The sequence below is a fragment of the Protopterus annectens genome, chromosome 11.part0 (genome assembly GCF_019279795.1).
Source record: "Protopterus annectens isolate FY-2018-M chromosome 11.part0, PAN1.0, whole genome shotgun sequence".
Lineage (NCBI taxonomy): Eukaryota > Metazoa > Chordata > Ceratodontiformes > Protopteridae > Protopterus > Protopterus annectens.
The window spans coordinates 99,947,902-99,962,948 of record NC_056745.1 but is presented as its reverse complement, the minus strand read 5'-3'; the positions used below and the strand labels follow the sequence as shown (position 1 = coordinate 99,962,948).

Below are 15,047 nucleotides of genomic sequence, written 5' to 3'. Positions count from 1 at the left end.
AGATTGTCAGACTTAATTGCAAGTTCCCATTTTAGCATATATCAGCTTGCATTTGAGTTTCGCCAATATTAAATACATTTATACTCTTTACTCTTAGTTCATTTATTCAGTGGTTATTGAATCTACAGCTGTATCCTGAGAAAAGGACAATGCTGTGCTTTGGGTACACAGCCATCCAACCTGTGCATATTCAAGACAGTGGACACAAATGAAGTAGATACGCATATGTTATATAAATATTGTATAAAGAATTTTAATCAAAATTATATTTTAACATAATTTACGCAGATTAGGAAAATTAAATCAAAAGCATTACCATCTAGAATGTGAAAGGAAGGGGGGGCTCTAATTTGAAACCCCTAATCAACAAAACTTGTATCATTTGACTTTCACTTCAACATAAAAGCTAGTTAAAACAATACTTGTGTTAAAAATGTAACAAAAATATACAGAATATTTCAGTTAAATTTTTGAAAATGTGTACAAAATTCAAAACAGGAAGAACGTAGTTGCTGGATTGATTTCCCACGCTCAAAAGTCTTACACCATCTCCCTACTGTTGCGGATTGCACAGCATAAAATCATACTGAAGATCATGCCAAATATCTGGAAAGCAAACAGAAGAGACAGATTAAACATAAGCAGCTAGTTTGCAATGCTGTGCTTCAGTCCTCAGACCCTTTTGGATAATATGACCTTTTGAACTCTAGGTAACCAAGTACACCTGCTTTGAGGTATGACAGGTAGTAACAATGGGGAACAATTTGTCAAATTTAAAGGAGACTGGGAGTGGCACAAGTGGACAGGTGTAGTATTGGCAGTGCTGAACTGTAGTTGTACCTGACCATAGTGGTGAAGCAACAGCAGACTCTGGCGTGAGCCCTCAAACCAATTTACTGTTCAACCTATTCTCATACTCACTGACTGTCATTAGCATTGGACAGTGACAGAATATAAAATTTCAGACAATGGGGCAAAATAAAGTCTATCAGCACTATCAGCACTGTCACTAGGCTTACTCTTGGCAATCTTGGGAGGATCTTATTCATTTTCATTTGACTACTGAAGCCCAACTGGGTGCAGAAAGTACAGTTGTGTACACTTACCATAACTGTTGATGTTAGAGTGCATTCACTGTTGCAGTCATCACTTTTGGGTTATCTGCTTGCAGTAGTCCTCAGTTGGCCTGATTAACAGCCTTGGGTCCTGCGTCGGTTGCTGTCCCTTCTTCCTTGACATCAGGTTGTCAGGGGTATAAAACATGCAGCAGACGCCATTACATCAGTTTTTCTTGCCCCAGATGTCAGGTGCCCCCTTAATGGGAATCAATTAAATCTACAAATATACAAGGTTATACCTCCAACAAAAAAGCAAATACACCAAAAAGCTTTTGAAGATAGTAAAGGAAGTAGAGGTATATACAAAAAGAAAGAAGGGGGCTGGAGGGAGGGTCAAGTACAGTTGTGTACACTTACCATAAATGTAGATGTTAGAGTGTATTTCACTGTTGCAGTGCAGATAGCCCTAAAGTGACTACTAAAGCAGTGAAAACACGAAGAACATCCAGGACTGCAACAATGAATACAGTCAAACATCTACATTTATGGTTAAGTGTAGTGTTTCACTGTTGCAGTCATCACTTTTGGGTAGGATTCCCAAAGCTAAGGATGGGAGGAGGAATTCAAATAGAATTAGGACCAGCTAAAAGGCCCTGCAAGACTGCAGTGGCAAAACCAGCTCTGGATTTAGAGAAAATTGGCAGATGGTAATGCTTGGTGAAAGTATGTACAGAAGTAGCAGCTTCTAGGATGTCCCTGGTAGGGACACCTCTGAGAAAGGCTGTAGAAGTAGATGCAAACCTGGTAGAGTGGGGTCTGATCCCCTGTGGGACAGGTTTTGCATGGTGTTTGTAGCAAAAAAGAATGCAATGGCCTATCCATTTGGAAATGGTTTGCTTTGAAATAGCCTTCCCCTCTGCCCCTGCAGCAAATGCCACCAGCAGTTGATCAGATTTCCTTTAAGGTTTAGTTCTGTCCAAGTAGAATCTAAGTTGTCTGTGCAACCTTTGTTCTGTGGATTAGGAAAGAAGGTTGGCAAATGTATGGACTGATTAAGGGCCACACTGGATACCATCTTGGGCATGGAGGGATTAGTCCTGAGGGACACCCTGTCCACATGAAAGACTATGAAAAGCTCCACTGCCATGAGGGCCTGTAATTCAGATACCCTTCTTGCTGAAGTGATTGCTAAAAGGAAAGCTGTTTTCCAAGAAAGGAATTTTAAGTCTGCAGTGGCAGCTGGCTCGAAAGGAGGAAGGATGAGCTTTTCCAATACAAAGTTGAAATCCCGGCTGGAGTTGGAGCTATCCTGGATGGCCGTCGATGTTTGGCTCCTCTGAGGAACTGCTTAAGCAGTGGATGAGAGAAAAGGGGTAGTTCTGTGTTAATGAGCCGAGATGTCTGAGGCGTGAATTTTGATGGAGGAGAAAGACAGGCCCTTATGAAGCATCTCAGTTAAGCATTGTAAGATCTGAGGTAAATTGGGCACAGATGTGCTCATCCCTTGAGATGGGTTCCAGGCACAGAATCTTTTCCATTTTTCAGCGTAAGACTTTTTGGTACTAGGCCTCCTTGCCTCAAATGATATCCATCTCTGGTTTACTGAGGAATGGTAAAGGAGAAATTATGTAATTAGCCAGGCTGCTAAATTCAGCTTTTGAAGTCCAGTGTTGGCATGGCCAGTCTGGTGCAATCAAAATCATACTTTGTCTTGTTTTGATCTTTAGTAGTACCTTTGGAGAGGAGAGGCATAGGAGGAAAGGCATACATTGATAGGTTTTTACAGCTGAAGGACAGAGCATCCACTTTCCAAGCTTGTTTGTGCGGAGGCCTTGTGCAGAATGATAGCTTTGGGGGGGGGGGCAAACAGGTCTATATCTGGGCTCCCCCATTTGCTTGTCAACATGTTGAAAATCCTTTGTTCCAGTTCCCACTCGTGTGGGCCCATGAGGTTTTCTGCTTAGTTGGTCTGCCAGTGCATTTCCTGGCAAGAATTGAGCTTGTAAATGTACCCGATAGCTCAGGGTTGTGTCCCACAATGCCATGGCTAGTCTGCAGAGGGGGTAAGAATGTGTACCCCCCCTGCTTATTTATGTACCACATAACAGTGGTGGTGTCAGTCCATCATTAATTGTCCTGGAAGAATGTGGTCCTTGAAAGCTGTCAGAGCATTCTGTACAGCTAACATTTCTTTTTGATTGATATGTAGGTGCATTTAACTTTGGTTTCATTTGCCCTGAATGCACTTCCCTGCCAGGTGGGCCCCCCATGCATAGTCTGATGAGTCTACGGTTTGGGCGGCAGGGGGTAGCGTGAATGGTAGTCCCCTGTTTTGGCGGCAGGCCTCTGCCCACCAAAGGAACTCTGGCGTGAGGAAAGCCATCTGGGAAGTTGCATTCAAGCTTGCTCCCAGGAATATAATTTGTTGACAGGGTACCAGTTGTGATTTCTTTTGGTTTACGGTGTGCCCCAGACAAGCCAGTACCATTTGAACAAAGGCCAATGATTCAAAAGTATGTCCTGACTTTCTGCCTGAATTAGACCATCCTCCAGATATGGGTATATTTGGATATTTATTTGCCTGCAGAATGCAATGACTGGAGCTAGGTACTTTGTGAATACCCTGGGTGCAGTAGAGAAGCCAAAGGGCAGTGCAGAGAACTGATGGTGCATTTAGCCTGCTCTGAAGCGTAGGTATCTTCCGCAAGACTCCCTGATAGGGATTGTGCATGACTTCTTTTAAGTCTAGTGTTGCCAACCATGCATCTTTGCCTAGCACAGGATGCAGCTGGCGAAGAGTCAGCATCTTGAATTTTGGAATCACCAGGAAGGTATTTAAGAGTAGAAAGGTCCAGGATAGGACACCATGTACTGCCTTTTCAGGGTACCAGGAAAAGTCTCGAATAGAACCCTTGTCCAGTTTCCTCTTCTGGTACCAACTGAATAGCCCTATGCTTGAGAGAGTACTTGATTCTGGGCTTCTGCCCACTGATTTGGGGGTAGATTTGGCCACCCGCTTGGTGTTGGTAAGGTGGGGAAGTGAAATCTGTATCCTTGGGACACTATTTAAAACCCATTTGTCCTGGGTAATGAGTTCCCAGTTTTTGGCCTGCAGACCAATCATTCTGCCTAAAGGAGCATCCAGATGGTAAGTGCTTGGAAGTTTTAGAAAAGCAAGTCATTGAGACGGTTTTCCATGGGGGGGGCTTACTACTCCCTGATTTGGATGCGGAAACCCCCCCCACTGATTAGTCTTGTGTGTCCCATGAGACTGAAACCTGGGGTTTCTGCTATGTCTGGGTTTGGCTCGAGAAGACCTTGAAGAGGCTGGAAAGGACCAATTCTTAGAGGGCCAGTGCCTACTAAATCTGGGAGCCTGAACTTGTAAAAAACTTTAACAGTTTGCATAGATTTAGCTTCATCTTCCATCTTTAAGAACTTCCTCAACCTTGTTGCCAAACAGGTGGTCTTGATTTAAGGGAGCATCCAACAATTTAGCTTCAACATGATCAGGTAAAAATTGCTCCTTAAGCCAAGCATGCCTTCTGAGCACAGAAAGTACAGTTGTGTACACTTACCATATTCACTGTTGCAGTCATTACATTTGGGTAATCTGCTGGCAGGTTGCCCTCAGTCGGCCTGATTAACAAAGTCTTGGGTCCTGCATCGGTTACTGTCCCTTCTTCCATGACGTCAGGGGTATAAAACATGCAGCCAACACCATTTTCTTGCCCCAGATAAAACGGGGCTGGAGGGTGGGTAACCAGGACTGCAACAGTGAATACACGGACATCTACATTTATGGTACGTGTACACAACTGTACTACGTTTGTTTCACTGTTGCAGTCATTACATTTGGGTAGATTCCCAAAGCCGTGGTTGGGAGGATGGGTTTATACAGAATTAGGAACAGCTATAAGGCCCTGCAGGACAGCAGTGGCAAAGCCAGCTCTGGATTTAGAGAAGAGAGGTAAATGGTAATGTTTGGTGAACGTATGAACTGAGCTCCAGGTAGCAGCTTCTAGAATGTCACTGGTAGGAACCCCACTGAGAAAGGCTGCAGAAGTAGATGCAGCCCTGGTGGAATGAGACCGGATCCCCTTGGGGACAGGTTTACCATGGTGCACATAGCAGAAACGAATACAATGGTTTATCCATTTAGAAATGGTCTGCTTTGAAATAGGTTTTCCCTCTGCCCCTGTAGCAAAAGCCACCAGTAGTTGCTCAGATTTTCTTAGAGGTTTTGTCCTGTTTAAGTAGAATGCAAGTTGTCTGTGCACATCCAATGAATGTAGAATCCGCTCACCCTTGTTCTGTGGATTGGTAAAGAAAGTTGGCAGATGAATGGTCTGACTGAGCCACACTGGATACCACCTTAGGCATGAAAGATGGCTTGGTCCTGAGAGACACCCTGTCCAGATGAAAAATAATGAAAGGCTCCACCGCCATAAGAGCCTGTAATTCTGAAATCCATCTAGCTGAAGTAACTGCTAAAAGAAAAGCTATTTTCCAGGAGAGAAATTTTAAAATCTGCAGTTGCAGCTGGCTCAAGAGGAGGCAGAGTGAGTTTTTCAAAACAAACTTGAGGTCCCATGCAGGAGCTGGTGCTCTCCTGGGAGGTCTTAATTTTTGGCCCCTCTGAGGTACTGTTTTAGCAGAGGATGAGAAAAGAGAGGAGACTCTGTTGTAATGAGCTAAAATGGCAGAGGCATGGATTTTTATAGAAGAAAAAGACAGGCCCTTGTAAAGCATCTCAGTTAAATATTGCAGAATCTGAGGAATATTGGACATGGCTGTGCTTATTCCTTGTGTTTGGTTCCAGGCACAGAATCTTTTCCATTTGTCCGCGTAAGATTTTCTAGTACTAGGCCTTCTGGCCTCCAAAATAACATCCATCACAGGTTTGCCGAGAGATGTAAATGGTGAAATTAGTTTATTAGCCATGCTGCAAGACTCAGTTTGGAGCAGAGTGTGCAGAATTTGATAGTTCTGCTGAGACAGTAGGTAATGTGTCAGAGGTAGGTAACCAAGGAGGAAGGCGAGACATATTGCGTAGGAGTGGGTACCAGTGTTGGCGAGGCCAGTCTGGAGCAATCAGCATAATTTTTGATTCTTCCTGTCTGACTTAGTAAGACCTTGGAGAGCAGAGGCAGAGGAGGAAAGGCACACACTGACAGGTTTTTCCAGCTGAACAGAGCATCCACTTTCCAAGCTTTTCTGTGATGATTCTTGTGCAGAATTTGTCCAACTGATAATTCTGGGGTGAGGCAAAAAGATCTACGTCTGGGCACCCCCATGTGTGTGTCAACATGCTGACGATTTGTGGATCCAGTTTCCATTCGTGTGGGTCCATAAAATTTCTGCTTAGTGTGTCTGCCAGAGTATTTTGCTTTCCTGGCAGGAATTGAGCTTGCAGATCTATTTGGTAAGTCAAGGCAGTGTTCCACAATGCCATGGCTAGTCTGCAAAAGGGGTAGGAATGGGTACCCCCCCTGCTTGTTTATGTACCACATGACTGTGGTGTTTCCATTCGGAGTCCGGTATGCCGCGAGACACCAAGTATTGAACCCGCAATCTCTTCCTTAGATGGGTCCTGAGCCGCTGAGCAGGCACCGGCTTCTGAGGGTGTTTTCAGGCCTAAAGATTTGTATATTAAACCAACGCCATCCTGAAACACAAGATCAAAAACAACCTCAGTCTAAAAAACTGATGCATGGACCACGTGTTTAGGCCCCTATGCCTAAAAAACAAATGATCAAAATGGCCGAGGATTTAATTACCCTGATCAGGGGTTCCCATCCCCCTCCTACTAAGTGGCCTAGCCAAGACACTGATTATGAATCTTCAGATCAGGTTTTCATTTCTTCTGATTCCTCTTCTGATCAGGAATTATCTATTCCACCTTATGAGGACTATGCAGAAGAATCCATCCCTTCTGCTTCTCCTCCTGAGGAATTTTCTTTTGGAGAAACTTTGCATACCTTAAGGGAACATTTTCATTGGGAGAGTCAGGATTTTTCAGAATCCAAAGAGAGGCTTAGGGATTGCCTTCTTCCTCAGCATAGGCCTTTGGCTGTACCTCCAGTTGTAGACATTGATGTTTTTTCAGAATCCAGCATGGCTCCCGATTCCCTGCCTCGGACTCCTAGTAAGCCAGACAGATATTACCGGGTTCCTGACTCCCACAGATTTCTTTTTAAAAACCCTACTGCTGACCCTGAAAATTTCTTAGGGTCTCAAGGGTGTTAATGCTTCTACTGCTAAAAATCCTACCCCTTCTGATAGAGACTCCAGGGCGCTGGATAGATGGGGGGTAAGAAGGTTTACACATCTGCAACCCTGGCAATCAGGGCTTTAAACCATCAATTTCATATGCTTAAATATCAGCAGCATGTCATGGGCTTATTTAAACAGAAAATTATGTTGATTTCTGACTGTGGAAATAGAGTGTAGGATTTATCGCATTCAGCTGAACAAGTTGGAAAGCTTACTTTGCAATAGAGCCTTGTCCTGCTCAAGTAGAATCTTGGCTGTCTGTGTACATCCAAGGAATGCAGAATTCTCTCCCCTTTGTTCTGCGGATTTGGATAAAAGGTTGGCAGATTAATTGTTCGGTTAAGAGCCACACTGGTTAAGTAGGATTTGTCCTCAGAGACACCCTGTCTGGGTGAAGTATGATAAAAGGCTCTACAGCCACAAGGGCCTATAGCTCTGAAACTCTTCTTGCTGAAGTAACTGCTAGCAGAGCTGTCCTCCATAAGAACTTTATATCAGCGGTCGCAGCTGGTTCAAATGGAGGCAGGGTGAGCTTTTCCAACACAATTGAGGTCCCATGCAGATAGTGGTGATCTTCTAGGAGGCCTTAAATTTTTGGCTCCTCTAAGATACTGCTTTGGTAAAGGATGAGAAAAGATTGAAGGCTCTGTATTATAATGAGCCGAAAAGGCAGAGGCATGGATTTTGATTGATGAGAAAGATAGGCCTTTGTCAAGCAACTCAGTCAAGTATTGTAATATCTGAGGAATATGTGGTTCTGCTGTATCAGCTCCTTGTGCTCTATTCCAAGCACAGAATCTTCCATTTGTCAGCTAGTACTAGACCTTCTGGCTTCCAAAATGACATCCATCACAGCTTTACTGAGGTGTCGTTTGTATGATTACATGATTAGCCATGCTGCCAGGTTCAGAGTCCATAGTTGATTGTACAGGACCAAATTGTTTTGTTGGGACAGTAGTTGTGGTCTTTGAGGCAAGGTCCAAGCTGGATACTGAGACAGGTTTCCTTAGGATTGGGTACCAGTATTGGCAGGCCAGTCCGGGGCAATTAATATCTTTGGCTTCTTGTCTGACTTTTAGGAGGACCTTGGGTAGAAGAGGCAGAGGAGGAAAGGCGTAAACTGATAGGTTTTTCCAACTGAAGGATAGGGCATTCACTTTCCATGCTTGTCTGTGATAAGTCCTTGTGCAGGATCTTTTCAATTAATAATTTTGAGGAGAGGCAAATAGATCTATGTCTGGGCTCCCCCATTCCTCTTATCATGCTGAAGACTTATGGATTTAGTTTCCAATCGTGAGGACCCATTTCTGCTTTAGTCTTCCAGAGTTTTGTTTTCCTGGCAGGAATTGAGCTTGAAGATGTATTTGGCAAGTCAAAGCTGTGTCCCACAGTGTCATGGCTAATCTGCAAAGGGGGTAGGAGTGTGTGCCCCCTTGCTTGTTTATATACCACATGACTGTGGTGTTGTCAGTCTATCACTTGTCCTGGATGAAGTAAGTCCTTGAAGGCTGTTAGGGCATTTTGAACAGCTAGCATCTCTTTCTGGTTGATAAGAAGATGCATTTGGTTTGGTGCCCATATGCCGTGACTGCATCTTCCTGCCATGTGGGCCCCCCAGGCATAATCTGTGTCTGTTGAGGTTTGGCCGGCAGGGGGTAGAGTGAAGGGCCGTCCCCTGTTTTGGTGACAGGCCTTTGCCCACCATAGAAACTCCTGTTGTAGGCAGGGAATGAGGAATCATTGTTTCCAGACTGTGTGAATGTTGACTCCATAAACTTTTTAGGTACAATTGAAGTTTCCTCATATGCAGTCTTGCATATAGAATTAGCAGGATGCCAGATGCCATGAAGCCCAGAGCCTGCAGAACTAGTCTTGCAGAAGACTGGGTTTTTGTTGCCATCAGTTTGAAGTAGTCAGTTGCCTTCGTCTGGCATGAGGTAAGCCATCAGGGCAGTTGTATTCAAGCTTGCACCCAGGAATGTTATCTTTTGAGAGGGTATCAGTTGTGAATTTTCGTTTACTGTGTACCCTAGGCATGTTAGAAGCCTTTCACAAATGCCAGGTGTCGAAGAAAATTGTCCTTGTTCTCTGCTTGAATGAGAGAGTCGTCCAAGAAAGGATATATTTGTATACTTTGTCTGCAAAATGCAATTACTGGTGCCAGGCACTTTGTAAAGACCCTGGGCACAGTAGATAAGCCAAAGGGCAGTGCAGAGAATTGGTAATGCATTAAGCCTGCCTTGAATCGGAGACATCTTCTGCAGAACTGTCTTATTGGGACATGCAGGTATGCCTCTTAGGTCTAAAGTCACCAGGCCAAGCTTTCTTGCACAGCAAGGGCAGAAGCTGCTGCAAAGTCAGCATCTTGAATTTTGGTGTGTTCAAAATCAATAAATCCAGTATTGGCCGCCAGGCCTTGTCCTTTCTGGGTACCAAGAACAGTAGAGTAAAAACCTTGTCCTTTTTCCTGTTCTGGTACTGTCTGAATGGCCCCCATTTCCATGAGGGACGTAAACCTGTTTCTGTGCCTCTGCCCATTGATTTTTTGGCAGATCTGGCCAACCATTTGCCATTGGCAAAGTGTAGAAATGGAATCTGTATCCCTGTAATACAATGTTTAGTACCCACTTGTCCTGGGTTAACTGCCAATTTTGAGCAAAATGTGCTAATTTTCCCCCTATGGGTGCTGCCAAAAGATAAGTGCTTGGTGTAGGCAGAGGGAAGTCATTGGGATTGCTTTCTGTAGGTTTGCGCTTTATCTCCTCCTGATTTGGAGGTGGATGCGCCCCATTGCTTTGACCTGTACGAGTCTTGCGCCTGGTATCTGGAACCCTTAGGGCGTCTGGATTTGCCCCTTTGAGCTCTGACACCGGAAAGGACCAATTTTTTTGTAGGCCAGTGTCAACAGAATCTTGGTGGCTGCACTTGTAAGAACTCTAACAGTTTGCATAGACTTAGCTTTGTCTTCCATTTTCTTTAAAACCTCTTCTGCCTTCACACCGAGAATCATGCTGTAAAGGTGCATCTGGCAATTTAGCTTTAACATGATCAAGCAAATTTTGTTCCTTTAACCAGACATGCCTCCTAATCACAGATCCAGTAACTGCTGCCCTACAGGAGGCCTCCAAAAAATCAAAACCACATTGCAAAGTATGCTTTCCAACTTGTTCAGCGGCATGCAATAATTCCTGCAATTCTTCATTTTCTGCACATTCTGAAATAAACATCATTTTCTGTTTCAGCAATCCCATAACATGTTGCTGGTACTTAAGCATATGAAATTGACAGTTTAAGGCCCTGATTGCCAAGGTTGCGGATGTATAAACCTCCCCCATCTGTCCAGTGCCCTTGAATCTGTCAGAGGGAGTGGGATTTTTTTGCTGTTGAGACCTTAACTTCCTTTGGACCCTGTGAAATAGTTTCAGGATCAGCAGCAGGGTTTCTAAATAAAAATTTATGTGAGTCAGGGACCCTGTAATATCTGTCAGGCTTACTGGGAGCTGGAGGTAATGAGTCAGGGGCCAAGCTCTACTCCAAAAACACATCATCCACAATGTCTAAAACAGAGAATGGCTAAAGGCTTGTACTGAGGGAGAAGGAAATCCCCGAGCCTCTTTTTTTGATTGAGGCGTCTAACTCTCCCAGTGAAAATACTCCCTCAAAGTATGCAAGGTTTCTCCAAATTAATAATCCTCAGGAGGAGATGCAGATGGAATAGATTCCTCAGCATCAGAATCCTCATAGGGTGATAAAGATGATTCCAGATGAAGAGAGGAATCAGAAGAAATAGAAACCCGATCTGAAGATTCATAGTCTGTCTTGCCCAGGCCTCTTATCTGGAGGGGGATGGGAACCCCTGATCAAGGTAATAAGGTCTTCAGCCATTTTGATCTGTTTTTTAGGCATAGAGGCCTGTGCACGTGGCTCAGGAATCGGTTTTAGAAGTTGCTTTTGTCTTTGATTTTGCAGCTGTCGTTGGTTTGATATACAAATGTTGAGGTCTGAATATACCCTCAGAAGCCGGTGCCTGCTCAGCGGCTCCAGACCCATCAGAGGGAGATACATCTGTCAGTCCAATACCTTGAGCTTCTTGTGGCATGCCAGACTCCACATGGGTGTCAGTAGAGGCCTGCGACTCGAAGTTAGCGGGTATCCGGGGCTGCGAAGGCGCCTCACTGAGCACCGGTGAACCAGCAACTGGCTTAGAAGAAGCTTAGTCTGTTTTGAATCTCGACTGCCTTTCTCTGTCCTTTTCTTTGCGTTTATGTACTCCGGTAGTCGGATTGCTATCCAACAACATTACTGGGTGGTTAAATCTGTTTCCAGAATACTTTTGATGCAAAAATATACAGACGCTTAATAGTGCGTTGGTTAAATCCAGCACAAAACAGACAGCCAGGCACGTTGTGAACAGGGCTAGGCAAGGAATACAATATAAATGGAAATCCTTATGAGGTATTTGCTTCCCACATGTAATACAATTATTAACTTTCTGACATTGGTAAAAAGCAAGAAAAAAGTTTCCCCAATGGGGTACTTAGCTTTAGTGAAGACTTCGGTTCTGAAACTCGAACTCTAATATTTCAGTAGTCGGCCGACCGGCACTTGCAAAATGCTTCTGCTTCGGGCACAGTGCGGCACGAAAGACTGAAGAAAATGGCGTTGGCTGCATGTTTTATACCCCTGATGACATGACGTCATGGAAGAGAAGACAGCAACCGACGCAGGACCCAAGACTTTGGAATTCAGGCCGACCGAGGGCAACCTGCCACCAGATTACCCAAATGTAATGACTGCAACAGCTTGAGCAGTGGGAGAGAGAAAGGAGGCTCTATGCTAAAATGAGCTGAAATGGCTGAGGCATGAATTCTGATGGAGGAAAAAGACAAGCCCTTATGAAGCACCTCAGTTAAGTATTGTAGAATCTAAGGTAAATTGGGCACTGCTGCGTTCATTCCTTGAGACAGGTTCCAAACAATCTTTTCCATTTTGCAGCATACGATTTTCTAGTACTAGGCCTCCTTGCCTCCAAAATTATATCCATCACTGATTTATTGAGGGATGGTAAAGGAGAGATTAAGTAATTAGCCAGGCTGCTAGGTTCAGGGTTTGCAGCGGAGGGTGCAGAATCATGTTCTCCTGCTGAGACAACAGGGAATGAGTCTGAGGCAGGTGCCATGGAGCCAAGCATAACACTGTGCAAGAGTGGGTACCAGTGTTGGCGAGGCCAGTCTGGTGCAATTAAAATCATCCTTGACTTGTCCTGTTTGATCTTTAGTAGTACCTTGGAGAGCAGAGGAGGAAAGGCATACACTGATAGGTTTTTCCAGCTGAAGGATAGAGCATCCACTTTCCAAGCTTGTTCGTGGGGAATCCTTGTGCAAAATCTGTCCAGTTGATGGATCTGGGGGGTGGGGTGGGGGGGGCAAACAGGTCTATATCTGGACTCCATTTGCTTGTCAACTTTTGTTCGTTTCCATTCGTGTGGGTCCATGAGGTTTCTGCTTAGTCTGTCTGCCAGTGTGTTTAGTTTTCCTGGCAGGAATTGAGCTTGCAGATTCACTTGGTAGCTCAAGTCTGTGTTCCACAATGCCATGGCTAGTCTGCAGAGAGGGGGTAAGAATGTGTCCCCCCTGCTTATGCACCACAGGACAGTGGTGGTGTCTGTCTTTACCATTAGTTGCCCTGGAAGAATGTGGTCCTTGAAGGCTGTCAGGGCATTCTGTATAGCTAACATTTCCTTTTGATTTATGTGCAGGTGCATTTGATTTGGGTTCCATTTGTCCTGAATGCACTTCCCTGCCAGGTGAGCCCCCCATGCATAGTCTGATGAGTGTTAAGATTTGCTTGGCAGAGGGTAATGTGAACGGTAGTCCCCTGTTTTGGTGGCAGGCCTCTGCCTACCAAAGGAACCCTAGGCATAGGCAAGGTATGATAGGAATCCTTGCTTCCAGATCCTGTAAATGCTGACGCCATAGGCTTTTGAGATACCATTGTAGTTTCCTCATATGCAGCCTTGCATATGGAATTGGAAGAATGTGCGAGGCCAGGAACCCCAAGGCTTGCAGTATTTGCCTTGCAGATAGCTGGGTTTTTGTGGCCACTTGTTAGAAGTTGTCAAATGTATCCATTTCTCTGGCATGATGAAAGCCATCTGAGAGGTTGTATTCAAGCTTGCTCCCAGGAATATAATTTGTTGACAGGGTATCAAGTGGGATTTCTTTTCGTTTATGGTGAACCCTAGACAAGTCAGTACCCTTTGAACAAAGGCCAGATGACTGAAGAGAAAGTCCTTGCTTTCTGCCTGAATTAGACAATCGTCCAGTTATGGGTATATTTGAATATTTCTTTGCCTGCAAAATGCAATGACTGGAGCTAGGCATTTTGTGAATACCCTGGGCGCAGTAGATAAGCCAAAGGGCAGTGCAGAGAAAGTAATTTTGTACCTACCATAAATGTAGATGTTCAAGTGTTTACAATGCTGCAGTCATTACACTTGGGTTATCCTGCCGTCAGGCAGTCCCGCAGTCGGCCTGAGTTCCAAAGTCTTGGTCTGGCGTCGGTTGCTGTCGCCTCTTCCTGGACGTCAGTGCGCCACGGGTATATAAGATGCATCAAACGCCATTTTCTTCAGTTTTTCTTGCCCCAGATGTCAGGTGCCCCCAAGTAGGTAGGCAATACATATTGCTAATCAAAAATATACAGTAAAAACAATAACTTCAGTTACCAGCAACTACACCCCAAAGGCTGTATAGGATGGAAAGGTATAGATAAGTCCAGCTAGTTCATAGGGGATGGAGGAAAGGTAACCTGGACTGCAAAACTGTACTATGTTCATCGTGTTACACTGCTGCAGTCATTACACTTGGGTAGAATCCCAAAGCTGAGGTTGGGTGGCTGGTCTATAAAGAGTTAGGATTGGCTATGAGGCCCTGCAGAACTGCAGTGGCAAATTCTGCTCTGGATTTAAAGTAAAGAGGCAGGTGGTAATGCTTTGTAATGGTGTGCACTGAACTCCAAGCTGCAGCCTCCAAAATTTCCTTGGAAGGTACTTGGCTGTTGAAGTGGCTGTTGCCCTGGTGGAATGTGGCCTAATGTTATTTGGTACTGATTTTCCATGCTGTGGGTAGCAGTACCGAATACAGTGTCCTATCCATTTGGATATAATCTGCTTGGAGATAGCGTTGCCCTGTGATCCTGCAGCATATGGTACAAACAGTTGCTCAGTTTTCCTGAAAGCCTTTGTTTTGTCCAAGTAGAAGCGTAGCTGCCTGTGTAGGTCCAAAGAATGCAGAAGTTTCTCCCCTTTATTCTGGGGGTTTGGATAAAAAGTTGGCAAATGGATGGTTTGGTTAAGAGCCACACTAGATACCACCTTTGGAATAAAGGTAGGGTTTGTCCTTAAAGATACCCTGTCCTGATGAAAAATTATAAAAGGTTCCACTGCCATTAATGCCTGTCGCTCAGACTCTTCATGCTGAAGTTACTGCCAGGAGCAGAGCTGTTTTCCATGATAATTTTAGATCGGCTGTATTGGCTGGCTCAAAAGGTGGTAGTGTCAGTTTTTCCAAAATGAAGTTGAGGTCTCAAGTTGGTGTTTGTGCTCTCTGGGGCGGTCTTATGTTTTTAGCCCCTCTAAGGTACTGCTTTAGCAAGGGATGAGAGAATAAAGGAGGATCCGTGTTGTAATGTGCTGAAATGGCAGAGGCGTGG

The 15,047-nt window shown here is 44.5% G+C and overlaps 1 protein-coding gene across 1 annotated transcript in view; it reads right to left on the bottom strand.

Annotated features, from left to right (window-relative positions):
• Positions 1-237: 237 nt before the first annotated feature.
• Positions 238-15,047, bottom strand: part of CD9 (CD9 molecule) — a 629,923-nt gene continuing 615,113 nt past the window's right edge. The window contains exon 6 of the mRNA XM_044087176.1: positions 238-645. Within this exon, the coding sequence (XP_043943111.1) occupies positions 541-645 (105 nt within the window). The 3' untranslated portion in view covers positions 238-540. The remainder of the gene's footprint in view (positions 646-15,047) is intronic.